Source organism: Apus apus, chromosome 10 (assembly GCF_020740795.1).
Source record: "Apus apus isolate bApuApu2 chromosome 10, bApuApu2.pri.cur, whole genome shotgun sequence".
Taxonomy (NCBI): domain Eukaryota; kingdom Metazoa; phylum Chordata; class Aves; order Apodiformes; family Apodidae; genus Apus; species Apus apus.
The window spans coordinates 6,248,417-6,269,402 of NC_067291.1; the positions used below are offsets into that span (position 1 = coordinate 6,248,417).

A 20,986-nucleotide genomic window follows, 5' to 3' on the forward strand; every position below is an offset into this window, starting at 1 on the left:
AATCTTACCATAGATTTAAACCTACACAAATAGCCACTACAAAGAGAAGTTACTTTCAATGTGTTTTTCTTTATGTGGCTCAGGGCCCAGATTTTCTGATCTTGAAAGGGACATGTCCAACAGGAAGTCAGTTCATGCCAAGGTAGCTCTTGTTCATAAAGTAGATACAGCGGATGCATTCAGAGTTGAGATAACTTCAAAGTTCCTTCTCAGGAAGGATTTAATTCTTCTGACAGTGGTGTCCATGGGGAGGAAGTGACCATCTACCTAAGCCACTCTAGTAGTACAGGAAAGCCCTAACACTAGGCTAAGTCAGTCACAGTTCCAGTTTTAATGGATCTCCCCCCCCCCCCCTCCCTCCACAAGCCCTTTTCACACTGCATTAGAAAGGCGTGTCAAGAAATAAAGGGGGTTTTATCTGACAGACACCTCACAACCTTCACAATCAAATCCCTGCATTCAGGACTCTACTTGTGAGTTTTTCCCACTAAAGTGGAGTTCCTACTTGAAAACAAGCTTTCATGTGTTGTGGTCCCTGCAAGAAACATACATGGAAGAGAGCAAAAGTGTCTGTAAACCCGTAACCCCAACCAGGTGTACATGCAGGTAAGATCTGTCTTGCAGTTTTATTAACCCTTAAAAGACTCTAAAACCCTTGAAGGTATGGGTTTTTTTTCCTTTTGAGCAATCAAAATGTTATTAATAACCAACCAAGCATATCTTACTTTTATGGAAGAGCCAGCTGCAATTTGTTATTCAGAATTTTTGACAGCATGTAAAAAAAATCTTCAAATACAGGCTTTCGATTTGCAATTTGCAAAACATCAAGTCTAACTTTTGCTCCATCATCTATGAACATTCATAGGCTAAACTTTTCTCTTACAGATATTTAGTAGAATTTAAAATCCAACACCGAAACCCTTTTTCCATAAATTAAAATGGGAAAATGCCAAAACATGACAGATTTATGTCATACAAGACTAAAGTTTCACATGGCAGAAGAAAAATGTTCCAAACCATACAATACATTACTTCTCTGAATTCATGAGGTTAGCCTTACCTACTTCTGAATTACCATGAACACCTCACTACCAAGTTCAAATACTGTAAGTTACATTCCAAAAGCCAAATCTGCTATGCAATACATCTTATTTTGTAGGAATTAAACGTATTCAAAAACATAAGAATTTTTCAAGAAGGACAGTGAGGAAAATAAAAGGCCTATGCCTAAATAAAGTAAGATTTAAACAAGTTTACCCAGTTTGGAAATTCAGCAGCAACCGTGCTACTTATAATCTCAAATACCCTTGTAGCTAACTGCTTCTAAAACCAAAATATAATTGTATACGATTCAGTAACACATAACACGATTAGATTTACATTGTCATTCATACAACCATGCTCTAAGACTCTTTCAGAATGGAGTAACACTGAAGTTTTAACTTCAGTTCAATTTCTTCTGAAATCTATGAAAACCGGGATCATTACCAGCTGCATCTCTGGCAAGCAGGCCGTATTACTGCTACCACAGCTCTGCACCACGTTTGTCACACTGTATACATTCAAGCACTCCTACAACTTATATGTAACATTAAACAGTTGATTTAAAAATAATACAATGCTGCCATCACCTGCCGTTGCTGGGCTGCTGTGGAGAATGTCTGGAATGGTCTGAAGGCTCTGACCTCTGGTCAGGAGATCGTGAACGACTGCGGCGGGGCCTGTCATGTGATCGGTTGGAATGATCTGATGCCAGCGACTGAATTTCTGAAATGTCTGTTAAATAAAAGTTGTTTTTTCATGAAATGATTGTAATTAAAATGGTGGCGTGACCTGCTCAAATGGAAATAAGCTTTTGCAGAGAATTTTAATGAAGATGTTAGATCTAGGTTTATTATTTCATAACAACTAAAACTTAGCATTCCTAAAAGAACTATCGCAAGAACAACAACTATATTTTTCTCCACTGGTTTTGAAGGTGTGGATTTCAAATCACATTCAAACAAGAATTTACCCGCAGGACAGTCCTAGTCCTAACTCTACTCCCCAACCTCCCATCCCACTTAGCTAATTCACATCTTCACAGCACAGGGAATTCTTCTCGCCCTTTAGAAATCAAGTTTATTTATACTCACCATCTCTTTCTGAGGCATTAGCAGAATGAATACTGTCAGAAAGATCAGGGACATTCAACAGTGTAGCTCGTTCATCTCGCTGAACAACCATCTTCAACTTGCCTTTTGACCTTTCTATTAGTGTTTTTGCATCTGCTAAGGACATATTTTCTGTCACTGTGCCATTTATCTGGAACAGAGCAAGAAAAGAGCAGATACAAACTTACTGAAAACAAAGCAGTGAATTTCCAGTAAAGATAGTGGTTTTCTGCCTGATGATATTTAGAAAGAGCTAGAGATATTTATCAAATTACCACAATACAACAGAAGACTACTTGGCACACCCAAACTCTAACATAATACAGAAAATTATTTTCATCTTTCAAATACAAAGTCTCTATCACTGAAATAAAAAACTTTGATAATATTAATCGTGCTTTTTGAACCAGCACTGCTGTAACTCAGCAGAGTAAGGAACTCTCTTTTTCTGCACCAACACATTACAGTATCTTGAAATAAAAATTAGTATGAATTTAAAAGCCCTGGTATATTGATTCCTACAAAAATAAAAATTTAACCTGAAGGCAAGTTCTAGCATAGCTTAACAGCACAATTCCACATTATATTGTATAACTAAGCACAGAGGCCCAAAATCTCATACAACCTCAAATGTTTTTTATTAGGCATTAACAGTGGGCATTGTTTGTCAAAATAACGCCTGGAGAATAATATTTAAAAAGGGCTTTATATTTTTCCTTTCCTTAAGAGAGGTCGATCTGTATTTCAATTTATTGGTCTTTGAAATAATTTAATAAAAAAGATCCCTCTTCTACTAACAATAATTATGCTATTAAGATACAATTAATTCTAAGAACAGTGAGATCAATGAGTTTTCACTCTGAACAAACACCATCACCATTTACTATACCTTCAGTACAACATCTCCTTCCTGAATATTGCCATCTCTTGCTGCCAGGCTATCCTGTGATATTTCTTTCACAAATATGTGGCTTGCCAACCGTAGACCATACTCTATATAACAGCAATAAAAGAAAAGAGGAAACTGATAAAGCTACTGTAAAAACAGGAGAGAGGTATCTGAAGATTAACAACACTGCTTTACACATCGACACTGGAAGCACAGAATCAAGTGAACTTGGCACATGACAGACTGTAATGGAATTATGCTAGGGGTTTTCTAACTCTGCCTGCAATTACAGCTGTTGTTCAATAGCTTAATTCACATGCTACTACAGTTTTCCCTCGTTGGAACAGGACAGACTCTGAAGACACAACTCAAGTATATGGAAGGTATGTAGCCACTGACTAACAGATGTCAGGTGCACAGCTGGGATTGGTTTACTCTGTATAACACTTTACCCTTATTAAGCACATTTTGGAATATGAAACAAACCACCAGAAAGACAAGCGCAGTTTTTAAGTTTTTGTTCCATTAAGCCCTTAACATAATACTGACTGAAGCAACTGGCCTTTGAAAAGCAGTAAAAGTCTTAAGCAAAGAACTAGACACAAGTTACCTTCATTTTTCCTGGATTTCACCAGTGTCACTTTGGTAGGCTTTGCAGGCTGACTGGAAGTAACCGACCTTCTGTCTGACCTCGGCGATAAGCTTCTCTCTCTGCTAGCACTTCGATCTCTTACCCAGCTCTTCTCATGCCTTCTGTTGGCACTTGGACCACCACGGCTGCTTCTTGGGTCACGTATCTCTTCATCATAGCTATCGTCCTCATTTTCAGATACTGGTTCAGGTTCTGGTCGGGCCACTGGAATCTGAATTTTCTTCATCCTTCGGATAGTCTACAAGCAAACATGAGGTGTCAGCCACTGGCTGTATAATGCTCGTGGTGTTACTCATATCAGAAGCCAAAGCTAATCCCAAAATGCAAAACACACAGAAGTATAGTAAATGCTCTGCATTCTTGCATTCTCATTATAAAACTCTATCCAACTAACACAGGAGACTCATCACTATAGATTACTAGAAATCAGTTTTGTTTTAACAGTTGTTTTAGTCCTTTTTTGCTTCTGCAGAAGCGGCAAATGTAAGAACAGCCTGTGCAGCACAACACAGTGTTCTATCTTCAGAGATGCATATTTGAACATTCTCTCTCTTTGCTTAAACCCACAAATCAGATACTGGCACTGCTAAGAACTTCTTTTGCTAACATGTAATCTACTACATCCTCAGTGTGTTATTGACAGTAATTCTCCTCATCTTTGAAGCCTTCCAAACTTCCAAAGCAATGTTTATGATGCAAGCCACAGAGGAAGGGGAACATTCCTGCTGCAAGTTCAAAGCTGGTTTCCACTAACTTAGACAGCTGTTTCCAGAATAAGACCCATCCTTATTCAGATGTTTATTTGCTGTGTGTTACAAAGCTAAACCAAGTCACACCATGACTTTCATAATTCATTGTTGTTTTTCTCTACATAAATCTACACACCAAATACTTAAGATACTGAAAGCCCTGCACACCTCACCATGTTTTGTTCTGTATAAGCTTTAAAGAACCGCTCAATCTTCAGATGCAAAACACAACACAATATTTTGCAATTGTATTAAAGCACACAGGAGCACTGGAAATCTGTCAGCACCAAAGATTTTCTACAAACCCTAGAAGTCTGTTTTCCTGAATTAAAAACTGTTAAATCTTGTGCACTTGTGTTCTATTTTTTGTTATGCAAATCTCAAACTTCTAGAGAAAGCGAGATTACTACCCTTCAGTGATGATCTGCTCTGTTTTGCAAAGTACAGAAACTAACCACTTTGAATAAACCTACAAAATTATAGGAATTAAGGTAATTAAGTTTTATTTTGGCAAACTGTTTACTGAGCATAAAAAGAGCCATGTTAGTGACTGAACAGCAGGTCAAGTCCTTTAGCATACACAAGCCTTTGAAAAACCTGCTAAGTGCAATTAAGAAAGCAAAGAAATATTAAACAAAGATAAGAACAGAACTTTTGGCAAACTGAGAAGAACTTTACCATTAAAAAGAAGAAGTCTAAAGTATCTGGTGCCACACTACCCCAACATCATCGTTCACATTTTACAAAAACCTTTTGTGACTCCTGTGATAAACTTATGATCGTCACTTAAACCTGAAGCGTCACACAGGTATTGTTCATGTACCTTGCATCACACGTATTCATAGCCGACATGACACCGTTTCACTTTTGCTCTAGAAATACAGAACTTAAGCAAGCTGAAATCTTCAAGACATTCACTTACAATTTTGGCATTCTTCCCACTTTTCCTCAGCTGCTGAACAGCAAATGCATGCTCGACATTATCCATTGAAACTCCATTAACCATTGCAACACGGTCATTTTCTCTAAATGGAAAACATCACAATGCACAGTGTAAATACTTTATGCCAAGGGGAAAATACTGGGGGTAATGGGTGTCCATGAAGAAATTACCTGTATTATAAACCCACTATACAGTCACAGATAGATAGCAAAACAGTCAGGAGGATAAGTCACTGACTAAGGTGAAAGCCCCTCAAATGAGAATCTGGCTGTAGCTTGGCACTTACTGTAGCAGTCCTTCTGCTGGGCCTCCTTTCAGAACATCAGAAATAACTATTGATGTCTCACCACTCTGAAAGTGAGGATTATCTCTTCCTCCAGATATTGCAATACCAAATCCAAATCCAGGGGCCTACAGTGCAACAAGAGGAAGATTTTTACCTTCACATATTTACAACATCAAAATTCACATTCCTGTGTGGAACACAAAAAGTCCTATAGGATGAATACAATTTTTTGGAATAAAGAAGGATCAACAAACCATGCAATGCTATGCAATTTAAGAAGAGGAGAGAGATTAAAAATATATTAGAAAAAAAACAAACTTCCAGAAGGCAGAGTGTTTCAAGCTACCCAGTCTCTCCCAACAGCAAAATGCTAGAGTTCCCATTTGCATTTTCATAGTCTAGGCCTCAAGTGGTCAACAGGAAGACCTCATAACAAATCATACCACATTGCTGAGCTACTGATTCAAACCTGTATCACTCCCTGTAACACCTTCTTTGAGGTTTCACATTCTGGTATTTACCCAGCCTGACCCAGCCTCGCTCAGGAGCTGACAGGATCGCAGCACACGCTCCTATGACTGCAGGCTCAGTTCTTAGCAACAATACCAAGATCACTTGTACCATTACATACATCAAAACCTTGTCAGCACTTGCAAATCATCTGCATCTTAACGAAAGTAATACTCTTCAATCTTTTCCCTCTAGGGTGACCTGCCACTATAGTAAGGTCAGTGCCTCTGAAAAGTTATTCCTGTTAGCTATTTCAAGACACAACGATTCTTACATTTCTGCCTGGAAGCAGTGAGTGGGAAATAAACTTTCTAAATATAACCGATTTGCAAACTACCTAGCTCTTTCATCATTGCCCAGAAAACATTGTCAGCAGAATATCACCATTTAAATGCTTTATATTGCTCTTGAATTTACTTTGGAATTTTTTACTATGCAAAATAATCACTGGATAGAAAAGAAGGGGTTTCAGTCAATTCCTCCTCTCCATTTCCCAGAGCATACACTCCAAGCTGGCAGACTTCTGTTTCAGACTTTTCAGCCAACATGACTCTGCTTTAGCAAGGAGTTTCATAACCTTATATTGACAGCTGAAGCAACATGGCAGCCTGCATGTGGCTGTAAGACATGTGACATTCAGCTTTTCAGATAGTAACTACTGCTCAAAAAACTTGTTTCCTATTGCCCTCCAAAACAGAGGTCATGAAAAGATGGTAGAGATTTAGCCTGTAAGCAGTGATTAAGACCATGCAGTATTAAAACAAGGATGTGGAGATTCACTGTTCAGAAATTGATTTCAACAGTTAGCAGAGTATGAAGAAATAAGTTGGTCTAACACGTATGGGGCAGTGGAGAGGGGTACACCTTACTGCATCTATTAAATTAATTTTAATTAATTAAAGGATGACTGGACCCCTTTGAAATACATTCCAGCTGGAACAACCAGTTATCATGGATGGGATTCAATCCTTGCTAAGTGAAACCCTATGCCATGAAGGAGGACAGTCTGAAGAATTATAATGACTACTTATCAACAGAACTGAGGTTTTCTTTCAGTTTCATTTTTTATATAGTAAACAAAATATATATAAGCCTATGAAAAGATGTAACAAAAACCCCTTTCGAAACAGTAGTGTTTTCCCCTCTCTAATAACACTACTTCATCATTCAGTTTTCCATTACTCTAATAAGCTTTAATAAACTGAATTCAGTTGGCACTATATTTGGGTGGGGAAGGAAAGGGAGGAAACAATTACTAAAACATTTATGTAAAATTTCATATAAATGTTCTCTACGCCTTTACTTGCACCATAAACAAAAAAATTTCTAACAGTTTTCCACTCATAAGAAGAAATACAACAGGCCAAAGACAGCAGAGATGCAGCTGTAAACCTTATCTTGCTGCTTGACTTTCTAATTATTTGCAAACCAAAACCACCAATATTAAGATGTCTAGTTTCATGCTTCAATATTCTTTGAGAAGCCCTGGAACAATGCAGTGTTACATACAGGCAGCAGTCAAAAAAGACCACAAGTCAAATAAAAGCTTTCTAAGTTTTTTATTAACATGAATTAGTGTTAAGAAATGTTCCATATTACAAAGTTCAAATCACACACTAAATCTTTTTGAAAATTAAATAGCTTAAATAAGAAACCTTCCAGTTAGCCTCAGCCTACTACTTATCTTTTTATCCTGCTGCCTACCATCATCTTAAAAGATAAACTGTACTACCCTCAGAAAAAACCTAGCTCCTAGACATGTCAAGAAATAGCAAGATATTGATCATTACAGATTACACAAGATACAAACATTTAACTAAAACTGCATTTTAAAAATCTGCCACATCTAAGTCACCTGTTAGAGGTTGTGCTGACAACAAAAAAAACACCTGTACTATTTTGCTCTCCCACAGGAAGGCAGCATGGGAGAAGCAAGAAAGTACATACGTACTTGTTTTCTCTTCCTTGAGGAAGGAGACATCTAACACAGCCACACAAAACTTGAGTTCCAAGGATGAAGAAACCCACATAACATATAAAATGCATTGTTCCTCCTTAAAGCTCTTTACTGTTAAATATATAAAAATGGAGAAGCATATAAAAGATAAACTGTTGCTATCTGATAAGCTTTAACTGAACTTGAGACTGGTTCAAGCACTTAAGAGCTGAACACCAGTTCAGGAAGTTGGAAGGGTAGTCAAGAAAGGGAACCAAACCTCTTGGTTAGAAGCTCAAGGCTCCCCTCAACCAAAACTGTTTCTAATGACTCTTTTGACAATAGCGCTGGAACTCAACAACTACTGTGTTAAGTAAGACTCCTCAGTGGCTCTGTTCTAGATTCTCAAAGATACCTGAAGCACAGCACCAAAGTGCCTGAACAGACTGAGGCATACTGCAGCTACTGGGATTAAGCACATGTTGCCCCTAATTTGTAATGACATCTCTGGAAAGCAATCTCACTAGAGAAAGCAAGTGCAGATCTTCAAAATGATTTTTGTGTGGCTGACAGTAGATGGTCTCTAGCAGTTCTGTAGCTCAGCCAAGTGGAGCTGATAAGCTCACACAGAAAATATTTCACAACCACTCAGAGTGGCATTTCCAGTCTACTCCCATCACATTAACTTCTAGATATCTTTGAGGATAACTGAGATCTGGATGCATTTCACTTCTGATGACTAAACTGAAGTAACCTCATTTATTTGATCATCTAATGCTACAACAATTATACTAATAAAACACAAAATCAAAAACCTCCCAAGCAAATAAGCAGTTGCTTTCCTAAATCCTCTTCCCAGTGCTAAGGATAAATTCTAAGTATCAATTCATTTAACATTAGCATAAGAGTTTTGGTTGTCATCTGGCAGACAGAAAAAATTAATTTAGCCAATTAAAAACAAATAATGCTGTCAATGTTATCAACAGTACGTGCCATCAGCCTTCAACATCTAAATGAGAGATACTTACTCAGCTAATAAAACAGTTAAACCAGTGCAACTGGCAGAAGTCTGGCACATAAAATATCATAAACAAAAGAATAATCAAATCATACTTTCACTTCTATACCACGCAAGGACTTCTGACGATGCTACAAGTGCAGCCAAACATGATTTCTATTTCCTACCTAATATTTCAAAACTTGTTCAAGATAACACCATACTGCAGCAATTCATTATTCCTTCCTGCGCTGACCAAACTTGTCACTTTCAGGTTTCATTGAAGTTACTTCTTCAACTAACCAGAAAAATATCCCCCTCAAGAGAAATGAAGCTATCACCAAGCCTAGAAGCCAACCTTTTACTGCTAGAGCATTTTTATTTGGTTTTGAATATCAGACAGTATTGATTTCATCAGAAATATCAGTTAAAAAAAATTAAGTTCACACAGGTTCCAGGGATGACTGGACAGCTTTTCAAGAGGAAAATATAAAGGGCAATTACATGTAGCAATAATAATTCTTGCTCAAGAACTTGCTGACATAAAATTGTTGGAAGCCTGATGAGTAGCCTAGAAAAGTATAATCACCCATTTTCCTTTTTACTTATACTTTTTTTTTTTCAACATGTGGTTGCAGCTAGAGACAATGTACTTTGTTAGACAGCCTCCTGGGTCAAACTGGTGCAACTGCTCTCTTAAGAGGCCAGGGACTAAAATGGGTATTTCAGGTCTACAACACTAAACTCACTCGAAGCCACAGATACTAGGTGTGTACACAGAATTAACATTTTATCTGATCAGCTGATCTCTTAGTACACATTTTTAGTCACAAAGGTCCATTTATCTGATCAATGCTACAATTCTAGAATGCCTTGATTCTGTGCTGAAGAACTGAAGGCAAATGATTAACTTGCTCCCTCGAGAAAACTCTTGTGCATCTCCCTTTTGTTGGGATGAATTGCTATTTGGGCAATTGCTATTCCATGGTCACTTTAACACCAACCTGTTGCCAGAAACAACATACCACCTTGTTCCAACTTTCCCTAAGCATTTATTCCTTGTTGTCTCTCTTGTACAGCTTCACAATAGCTACACTAGAAATAAATTTCACTTAAGAGTAACTCAAATAGGAGACGTCAGTCTAAATACAAAAGTTGTTTTTCTATTAACTGATTCCTAATACAATTTGTGTAAGGTGCACATTCTGACCCCCTAAAAATCACTATTTCCAGCTGCTTCTTTAAAAAAATAGCAAGCAAATAAGGCAGTTTTGAACACATTTAGTTATCCTTAACTATATCATTTTATGCCCCCACAAATAAATTTTCAAACATTTTAGTTACAGCACAACTGTTATTTTACACTTAGATTTCTAACTAGTCTCAGTTACATACAGAAGTAATCTAAAACTTTGTTGCTGGCATGGTTATTTGTAGGCAGGCTTATCTCTGAAACTCAACAAACAGAGCTACTATCACATGGAACTTTACAACACTTCTAAATTTAAACAAAGGAATATGACAGTTTCCTCTTCTTTTACTTCCTGACAGCTGGCTTTTTCCTATTGTTTTTAAAAGCTGCCAGTATCCTGCATTAGGCACACACAACCAATTGTATGAACTTACCCTGTGAAGAGTCACTGTGTGTTGTTCCCATATAGCTGTTTCTTCCATTGTTGTGCTCTAAGGAGAAAAAAACAAACAACACAAAAATTAGACTTTACTGTCAACAGCTGTACTGAACAACTGTATAATACTACGTATAGAAACTTACACCCAAAATTCATATTCATATTGAATAGATATGGAGAAGTAAGGCTGGCTCATTTGTTACACATTTCCTGTCTTTCTATGTCACATCTAAACTTCCTGTGCTCCAAGGGAAGGGGAGCAATGGGAAGAACAGGCAAAATAGATTTTTAATCATTATATATCTCAGAACTTAGTTATAAAGAAGTTTAAAAGGAAGGACTACAAGAAGCATTTCTGATGTAGGCTATCTCGATTGCTCGTTAAGTGTACAGCAAATGAAGCTGGTCCAAGGCCCACTTCCAGCTTTCCACTAGGATCAGCTGTATTTATAGTCTAACAGATACTTCCCACTTTTTTTGTGAATGCTCTCCTGTTGCTCATTCTAAGTCTATGCAGATTACCAGTAATTCATTAATGCCCAGCTGTAGATTACAGTACCTGTGCTACTGTATTATATGCATAAAGGTCGCATTGAACAGACTCCAAGTTTTAGTGCAGGCTAATTTCTTTAGTGAACAGTAGCACTGCAGAAATAAACAAGGTCCTCTCTAAAGGAAGTAGATTAAAAGTAACTTTATGACAATATTTACATACCTGCATTTCTGCTTTAAAAAGTAGACACTTGCACTACTTAATGTGCCATGACAAGTCAACATTTGGAAAAGGAAAGATGGAGTGAGGGAGGAAAAACTAGCACAGCCAAAGGCTTGAATACAGGCAGAAAGGCAGCAGGAAATACACAGTGAACAGCATGAAGCCTCCTGCTACCCTGCTGCTACATTTTCTGCCTTTCCAGAGAGTGCCCAGTGTTTTGCTCCACACTCTCTGCTCTCATAAGGAAACAATCCATTAATTAAAAAACAGAAGCAGGACACCCCTGCAGTATGGGAGTGTTGTTCTTTGGAGCATCTACTTTACTGTTAATTTGTTTCAGTTACAGTAACTCAGCCACTGAAACATAAAGTAATCCTAACTTTTAATCCAGTCCTGTATTACAACAGAGAACAGCAGCTGGACAGTTTACTCTCAAAATCAATACCTCTGAAAACTTTATCCAATTTCATTACATCAGAATTTGCAACTCGGCTTAAAAAGCGAGTTCTTATGACCCCAGAAAGTTGGCTTATTCCTCCACATTTTGTGCTCTGATTTCCATGGTTGGGATGTGCTACATCACTCCTCATTTCTCTTGTAGGGTTCACATCTGAAAGATTCAGTGCAACTTCATAGGCGTATTATTTCATACAAACAGATTTCCTTCTGCCTCTATTCAGTACCAAATGTTACTCCTTTGCATTACTAACTGACTTAAGTCTATCCCAGAATTAGACTTTTTCTTTCCAGCTTTTTAAAAGTAGACCAAATATGTATTTAAACAGTAACAATTTACAAACAAAAAGCCATCTTTGAAACAAAAAAGAAGGTCTTGCTTGCTAAACGGTTAATGAATACTGATTTTCTTCCCTATTTCTGATGCTCTCATTCTGTCTTAGTTTTGGCAAGAGCTTCTCAGGCTCAACATCTCATCAACAGTGAAGAACTATCTCCGCAAGTAAACTTCTAAAAGAAAAAGCTTTAAGTAGCTCCTGTTCAGGAAAAGGTGCAACAGGAATCCAATAAATTACTACAAAAGTAGCAATTCACATTGTAATTGCAATAGGCTGCCTCAGTTCTATCTGCAATTAACAACAAAGAAGTTACCCTGACTGGCTCGTTTATTGCACTGGTCCTGGCAACACCATGCAGGTACAGCATTCCAGCAGACTCAAGAAGCACTTTTGCACAGCACAGCTTGAGCCACTTGGCTAACAAGGAACCAGATTTCCATAGCTTTGAGTTCTTGAGCCTCACTGCTTGAGCTCGGTACATGGGGCAGAGACACCAACTGCTTCTGGATATGATGAAGACTGATAAAACCCAGCTGAACCAGCTAAGCATGGCTCCCACTGTATCTGGGAGAACTGGCAAGCCTGAAGTTGGAGAAGGATAAGAAAAACAGCTGAGCAATGACTAAAAAATGGAAACAACTCATGTATAGTGCTTCTGAGAACTGTGAGAAGACTTCCTATTTCACAAAAACCCCACAATAAACCCCCACAAAAACACCCATCAGCCTTTCTAGACCTGGACAGGGTGCTCGCTGCTCAAACTACTGACTGGGGCTGTCATTTTTAATACCTTTGTCCTTTCTGTAGATGCTCAGTCTTTCTACTTTCTTTGCTTGCTCTCCATTTTCCTGCTTTCACCATCTCCTCTACTCATCCATTGCTATCACTTCACCTAGGTTTTACTAATACATTCATTTCAAATTCACAAGACTTGGGAACATCAAATATCCATTAGTTAGATTGCAAACCAAGTAATATGTTATTTTCATTCTTTCTGCATGCCCAAACAGTCCAATCAGGAACAGTGAAAACAGTTCAAAGGCAGCCTGAGGTGAGATGTTGGTTTTGACACCAACTGCTGATATGAGTTAGTTTCTCATCTGTGAAGAACTGCATTCACTCACAAAAGATGGAGAACTCTGATGAAGAACTGTGAAGGTAATCACCCTACTAAGCACTGACAACTGAGGCAGAAGAACTAGCTTGTGCTACCATCAGCTGAGGTCCCTGTTGCAATGCTGCTCTTAGACCATACTCACAAATGCTCTATTTTTCATGCAACATTTCTATTTTAGAAATCTTTTAAGAACTTAATTCCCAAGTCTCTAGAAATGACAAATACTGCTTGTGATTAAGAAGTGGGGCCAACATCAGTCTGCAGTGATGGTGTCAGCCCTGCTGAGTGCTGGTGCCAAGCCTAGTACCCCAAATAATGTTACCCACCACTGAATTCAAAGGTGACAGCAGGAACCGAGAAATACATATAGCCTAGCATCCCAGGAACTAGGAATACATGAGAATACCAAGATGCTACAGTCTAGAGTAACTTAACAGAGGCCATTAAGTATCTTTGAAATACGAATGGACAACTGACAGCATTTGAACTTTGCCAACTCGAAATATTGTTAACATTATTACCTATGGGTATCTACGTGCATTAAGAACAAAGAGAAGAGAAAGAAATTACTTCAGTGTTGGAAAGATTTTTGTCATGCTTATGCTTTTTTAGGTCATTAGCTTAAACATCCTTATACTGACAATTAGTAGCATTCCCAGCTCTGAATGTGGCAAGTGGATGTGTTTGTGGGTTTGTTGTTTATTATTATTATTACCTAAAAGATCAAGTCATACATGAAGCTGCCATTCATCAATATGGAAGTAGTGCAACTTACCGTTTGCTCAGAAACTTTTTCTACTTTTTAATATTTGAAATTGTCCCCAGATAGAAACATACCAAAGTTAACATCTTTCTAGAAAGCTCCCTTTGTGGGCTACAGAGGCCCTTCAAACAAGAACAAGCCATTTTTATTCCACTTCGCACCACATTTCACACACATCTGGGTACATGAGCACATACATAAGACTGACTTAATTCTGCAGTTATGCATTGAGATTTTTCCTTCAAGCATCATGAAGGGGGGGGGAAAAAAAACCAACAGCTTTACTGGCTACCAGTTTGAACGATGCTGTCATATCTGCAAATAGCATTGTTCAGTTTACATCTTTATCCCTTGGAAAAGCTGTTAGCAGCAGCAGCACTGGAGCCACCCATGGGCTTGAGAAGACAGGTCAAGTGCACATTTGGAAAGATTGAAACAACAGCCACAGAAATTAGTATTTTATACTAGTAGTAACACAAGGGTCCTTACATACAGTTTCTTGCTGGATAAAACTTCTTTAGCCTTCGACACCTAGAAGAAGAGTTCAGAGTAAGGTCAAAGCCCCTACATATTCTTGAAATTAAAGTCAGGGTAGTTTCCCAATGTTTCTTTGCAAATCTAGGAGGACTTACTACATGAATTATCTTTAACTGAACAGCTTTTTATTAAAAATGTGTCAAGAATTACCAGTTAGATTTTAAGCAATTGTTTGCTTAATTATGATCAAATTTTGACAAGGGGCCAAATGAGTTTTCAATCAACTTATTTCTTAGTAAAATCCAACAGTAATTTCTTATAAATAATATGTTAAATATCTACTCTTACACATTTCCACACATTTCTCACTAAGGAAAATGAGTTTATTACATTTTTCAGAAAGTTTTGTTTAGGTTATCTACCTTAGAATTTTCCTCTGGCCAACACAAGAATAACCTACTGTGGGAAGCAATAAAATACTTTCAGTATCTTTAGTATCTTTACAAGCCTGGTTTTGTGGATCAGTATTGACAGCTGTCCTACAGACAATAAAATGAAGCAACGACTTCTGCTACCTCAGGGGGCATATTGTTCTCATTCTCTGCAAAACACAATAGAGTGGAAAGCTATCTGTGACAGATCCAAGCCCTAACCCTTTCAACCACAGCAAGCCAACAAGAAGCTGAATGACCAGATCACAAACAACCCTATAAAGAAAACTGTCTTGTCTCCAAGTCTGCAGACTCATGTTGTAGCTTTAAGGTACACCTTACTTCCAATAAAATGCTGACATCTAAAATATTCCTAATTGCGCTGATAAAATCTTAACAACCTTGAGAAATAGTTTTATTATTCAAGACATGAAGAAAAAAACCACAAAATCAAAAAAAAGTAAGGGGCTGCATCCAAAAGAGAAAATAAGTTTATATTAAGTCAGTCTCTTCAGAAGGACAAATCAGACATTCATACACCTTATCTTCCTGTATTCCTAGTTGACTTCTAAAATTAATTCTCAACTACTCTTGGGGAAGCCCAACTTCAGCAGTAGAATGCTACTGAACTTCAAAGTTTTATAGGTGAAATCCAAAATCAACACATTTTGATTACATTTATGGGAACGAGAATTAAAAACGCTTATTAGCATTTCCAACTGTTAAAGAGACTTTCAGAAGGTCTGTTAGTATCTAGGGGGTGATGTTTATCATCCACTTAAAAAAATAAATCCAAGTCAATACCTTAAACTGCTTCCTGAACAGGTTCAGAAAAGAAAACTGCATCTTCCTTAGCCACCCCAGAGAACGGAAAGAAAAGGTCACTTCCCTACACACAGCATCTTTCAGCACTCGGTGGGAGCCACGTATTGCTCCCAACACTGCCCAGGAAGATTTCCTACAGACACTTACCTTCATCCTTGCCTAGTTAAACTACAGCCACCTTAAACTCGAACAGATTGCCCCCAATTGTCTTACGACAAAAAGTCTTCAGCTGACTAAAAATTTTTTAAATAGATGTTTGAACAGTTGTTCTACTGCAACTGCTGCAGTGGGGACAGAATCCTATTATCAGACTAATTTTATCAACTTAAGAGTTCTGTCTCATGTACCCTTTATACAACATGGGCAATGCACCACATCTCTACAGAGCACCTTAGAGATATTTAGAACTGCCTCAAATACTGGAAGCCAACTACCAGAGCAAGTGTAGCCAAAGAGGAGGGTATTCTGAAGAAGGATAAAGGCAGACTGCACACTGCTAAAAAGCTGGCTCTCTGCACACAGGACTGTGGTGCCTCTGTACTAGCCTTTGCAAGCAGCCTATATCCTTGTTTTTCTCTTGATCAATCACTCTTTGAAAGGAGGAAAGACTGTCTTCCCAAGTGTATTTGTGAGAAAAGACTCAAGAGAGAACAGAGAGCAGCTCAGAGACTGCTGCAGAAACAAACAACATGCACCTGATGCTATTTGGTTAGCTCTTTTAGCAATGCTAAGAGGAGGAGAAAACACCAAGTAAAGCACTCTCTCAAGTTCTGTATAAGAAAATACTCATCAATGAAGCTAAGAAGCCAGTTCCTAGCCTCACCTCCTGTCTGAAAGTACAACCATGGAAGAGACATTGACCCTCTATCTTAGAAACAGAAACAGTAACTTTATTCCCTCAAGCAGATGTACTAAACACCTAAAAGCAAAGCAGTGCACACTGCAGTTTCCCCCCCACTATTTCACTGCCTGTGTCCAAAGCTCTAGTCAAGAGTTCCACTTCTCCCAAACACTTGTCCATATTCAACCAGCCACCTCATAAAAAGCCTTATGAAGAAAGACACCATTACTGAAGCTGGTCTTCAGATGACAGTGTGCAATCCAAGTTTAAAAAAAAAAGGCACAGAATTCTCAACACTGCATGTTAATAGAATGAATTTCAGTTTACTTTGACCAATCTAGAAGCAAAAAGTCTACTACAATAGCACACAACTACTGCCTAGCCAACAGAAGTCATCTTTACATCAGTAATAGCTCATGAACTAAATACTAGGACTGAAATTTATATATATGTCTTTAATAATAGGCTGCTTCACAATTTCACTCAGTTCTCCCTGTGCTTGCACAGCCACATTCTGCTCCATAGGATACTATGTTACTAAATAGAATTTCCACTGCTTCCTGCTCTAAAATCCCTAAGACCACTTACTGTATTTTGAACACGTAGGCATTGCATATACCTAAGAACGTAACTTCTGCTGGTTTTCCTGATCAATTTTTGTGCAGTACATTTCTGCTCAGATATTCCTGCTGTAACTTGTGGGCACTATTCCCTCCAAACTAAAAACAAACAAACAAAACCAACCGAAACCAACCAACCAAAAAAGCTCAGTATTTAATTCATCCCAAGTAGTACCCAATCTCTTTTTTTAGCGTGATTCACTTTTCCATAATGGCCTCTCATGTCAAAGCCTCACACATTACAGACAACTCTCTGATCTCCCAGGGTCATAAAACCTTGCTGCTGCTCAATAAAAATAAATAAATAAATATCCCCTGTAAATCCTACTTCTAAAAAAGCCCAAAACAGGAACAGTACAAAGGAATTTGGGGGAGGGGAATACTGCATTTTATTGAAATAATTAAATACTGGATTATAGATCCAGTTAAATCTGAGTATTTATAGAAGTTTTTATGATACAGGCCAAGGGAATACCATTATCTCTGAAGGGCAGAAGGCTGACACTAAAGAATAAGAAGGCAAAGCAAATCATAACGCAAGACCCAAATGTAGATACGTGTCAAATGATCTCAGGTCAAGCAACTGCAGATGAAGAGAACCACTCAAACGCCCTGGTAACAGTATCAGCTAGCAGCTAAGCAAAGCTTACTAGCTTCATGACCTTAAAGGCGTGGGAAATTTAGGATCCTTGTGTGTTTTGCTTCTTTCCATTTTGCTTTCCAGCTGGCAGTGAAACCACGTAGGATCACAAACTGCAAAGCACTGGCAGCAGCGTTTCACAGATCACTAGTCTAGGCCAGTATGTGAGCAAAATGGAACCAAATTCACAACAGAACAGAAAGGCTACAAAACAAAGTAATAATGTTTCTCTGCACTACCCACCCCCCCAGGTGAAGTTGCCAAAGGGAAAGTTCAGACAGCTTGCTCTAGAAGTCATTCTTCTAGCATACTGATCTAAGTCAGTATTATTAGGACATAAGTATTCCAAAATTAAAATATTTTAATTACATATTAAAGCTGAACTTTTTAATTTAAACATCAGCTTTAGCTCATATCTGATTTTTTTTTGCCCAAATAATTTCAAAGCCAAGGTCTTCAAGAAACTCAATGTGATGTTTTAATTCTTGAAGTGTCAGGATGCAACCTGAAAAGCACTTCTTCTAGCACAAGTAACAGCTTAAGCATTACACACTGCCTTCCTACCAGTTTCCATCCTCAAAAACATTCCTCTCCCTCAGATTAGGCTTGTGCAAGTGTTACCCTCATGTGTGTGGTTGTTTCTACCTGCATCAGCTCCCCACCAGTTCATCTCAACCCCACTGCCAGTAGCACAGTTTGCAAGCCAGCCCTGTTAACATAAAAGTTCAGACTAGAGTCTGACATCAAAGTTAAAATTTGGCTATACTGAAGTACACAAGTGAAGCTCAAGAAGTGTACACAGCTGTGACCACAGTTTCTCAGCAACTGACACATCATAGAATCGGAAATTCCAATTGGATATTACCTCCTTGGCTGGTTTGTTTTACAGCCACAGAGGTGGTGAAATGGTGGTGCAGGCTGCGCAGGGAGGCTGTGGAAGCTCAGCCTTGGAAGTGTTCAAGACTCAAGTGGACACAGTCCTGGGCAACCTGCTGCAGCTGTAGTTGACCTGCTTTAAGTGGAGAGCTGAACTGCAGGGGTCCCTTCTGACACCTCTGTTTTGCAATTATCCTCTCTGCTCAAAGTGGGGAGAACTGCTTTGAACTGAGGGTTGGACTAGCTGATCTCACATCCTCCATACCCACTCTTCTACCATTTTATCACTCACTCAAGAACATTAGTTGGAGTTCTTCCAATTTGTTTTTTCCCCTTGGGGGAGGAGGAGATGAGCACAGTATCAGTGACACAGAAAACAGTCATACTCTATTAGTTTTACATAAGAAACCTGCAACAGGCTTATGTATCTGACCATTGTTTTTAAATTTAAAAAATCAAAACCAAAATGCACACAGGTGTAAGATACAGCCACCAGAAAACGACCAACATGAACTACCAACATCAGAGCAGCAACCAAAGCATTCAAGCACCTCAGTGCAGGCCAGAATGCCTCCTACCTTGTTTCTAATACAGAAAATCATAACCTAGTTACCAAGCACTGCACCATGCCAATTTTAGATTGTCATACTCTGAAGACCCATCAAACAAGAGCCTGAGGACAGGCAGCAGTACCCCACTGAGACAGAGCAGGGTTGCTTTTCCTAATAGTCAGATCTTTCAAATATCAACCAGACCAAATATATATTTAAGAGCCTTACATGACAGTTCAAGTTACAGATACAGAATTATGGCCTTGCCATCTTCCAGTTTGACAATAGAACAGCACACACAACTTAATTACTCCTTAAAATGTTTGAGGTTTTTTGCTTTGGTTTTGTTTTTAAAGCCCACATAGCCACAACAAAACAATATAATTTTTGGGTAACTGACCAAATTCTTCTGAAATTAAGATCTCCAAACACACAAACTGCCTTTTGCCTTTGCAGTTGACAACTTCTTACATAGTTGCAGAATTCCACAGGGTTTTTCTCCAGATGTTTCCCCCACTTAATCTCAGTATGAAGATTTTCTTTTTTTCTTTTTATAGGTACAAAATTTCTCTCTCTGAATCTCAACCAAGCACCCTCACTAAAAAATTTAGGGTTTAGGTGTCCTTCCCTACCCACAACAACCACACACACACAGATGGCATTTCTCTCCACCCCCAATTTGGGTAATTGTCAGTTAAGAAGATTCCATTTTAGCAGTCACGTGGCTGCTATAGAGTATCTACAGAACACATTACAACTCTAAGCTCACATTCATTTTATGTATTCAAAGGAAGTAAGTTAGAAGCCAGGAATACAGAAATGCAGGACTTAGAAGGAGATGGTGAATATTGATAAATATTACTCTTTGAAAAAGAGCAACTTTCTCCATTAGAAAGTTGTTAGTGATTTTGGAGTAACAAATACATTGGTTAAAAAAGCACCTAAACACAACAGGTTTTTGTTTTTTTGAAGTGCAGTGTTTGTAAGTTGAGAGAGGAAGAAAAAAAGTACAAGAAGTCAATGGGAAGGAAGTGAAGGAGGAACGGGAGCAACACTGCAATACCCCACTGTTCAGAGGCAGACCTGAGACTGGGAGGGGAGAACAAGGTAACAAACACTCCAGCAGTGATTAATGTTAATGTACCCGAAAGGCTTATTCAGCTACCAGCAAGGAAAACATTCCTAAACTTTCTTATCAGGCAAGCACGGGAAGAGGAAAACACATCATTTTTCCTCAGCAATAAAGGACTATCCCCAGGTTTGTGTTAACTCACAATGAAATGGGAGTACTCGTTTACCTTGTTTTACAAAACATGTTCCTTGAAAAAGGGGGAAGAGGCATCTGTTTAATCAGGCACAACCAAGTACACTTTGACATTTTACTTCACAACAATTGTCTCCCAGTCTCCCCATTTACATGCACAACACAAGGTTGTTCCAGGATTTTCTTCCTGGAGAACTTCCTTTCAAACGCAAACACACTATTAACTAAATTAAGAAAAAAATTAGGATGCTACAATTCTCCTTACATCCCATTACAAAATGGAGTAACATAGCACTAACAAAACTCAAAACCAGGGAATATTTCAA

At 38.3% G+C, this 20,986-nt stretch overlaps 1 protein-coding gene across 10 annotated transcripts in view; it reads right to left on the reverse strand.

The window, feature by feature from the left end:
- The window catches only part of TJP1 (tight junction protein 1), a 160,949-nt gene that overhangs the window by 32,993 nt on the left and 106,970 nt on the right, over positions 1 to 20,986 (reverse strand). For 5 of the 10 annotated variants that reach the window (XM_051628977.1, XM_051628976.1, XM_051628975.1 and 2 more), the window contains 7 exons: positions 10,742 to 10,798; positions 5,673 to 5,797; positions 5,366 to 5,468; positions 3,653 to 3,932; positions 3,043 to 3,146; positions 2,136 to 2,304; positions 1,632 to 1,776 (listed from right to left, as the gene is read on the reverse strand). In XM_051628977.1, coding sequence (XP_051484937.1) covers positions 1,632 to 1,776; positions 2,136 to 2,304; positions 3,043 to 3,146; positions 3,653 to 3,932; positions 5,366 to 5,468; positions 5,673 to 5,797; positions 10,742 to 10,798 — 983 coding nt within the window. Of the gene's footprint in view, positions 1 to 1,631; positions 1,777 to 2,135; positions 2,305 to 3,042; positions 3,147 to 3,652; positions 3,933 to 5,365; positions 5,469 to 5,672; positions 5,798 to 10,741; positions 10,799 to 14,624; positions 14,667 to 20,986 lie in introns of those variants that run through there. The other 5 variants (XM_051628985.1, XM_051628984.1, XM_051628978.1 and 2 more) reach the window with 2 other exon arrangements.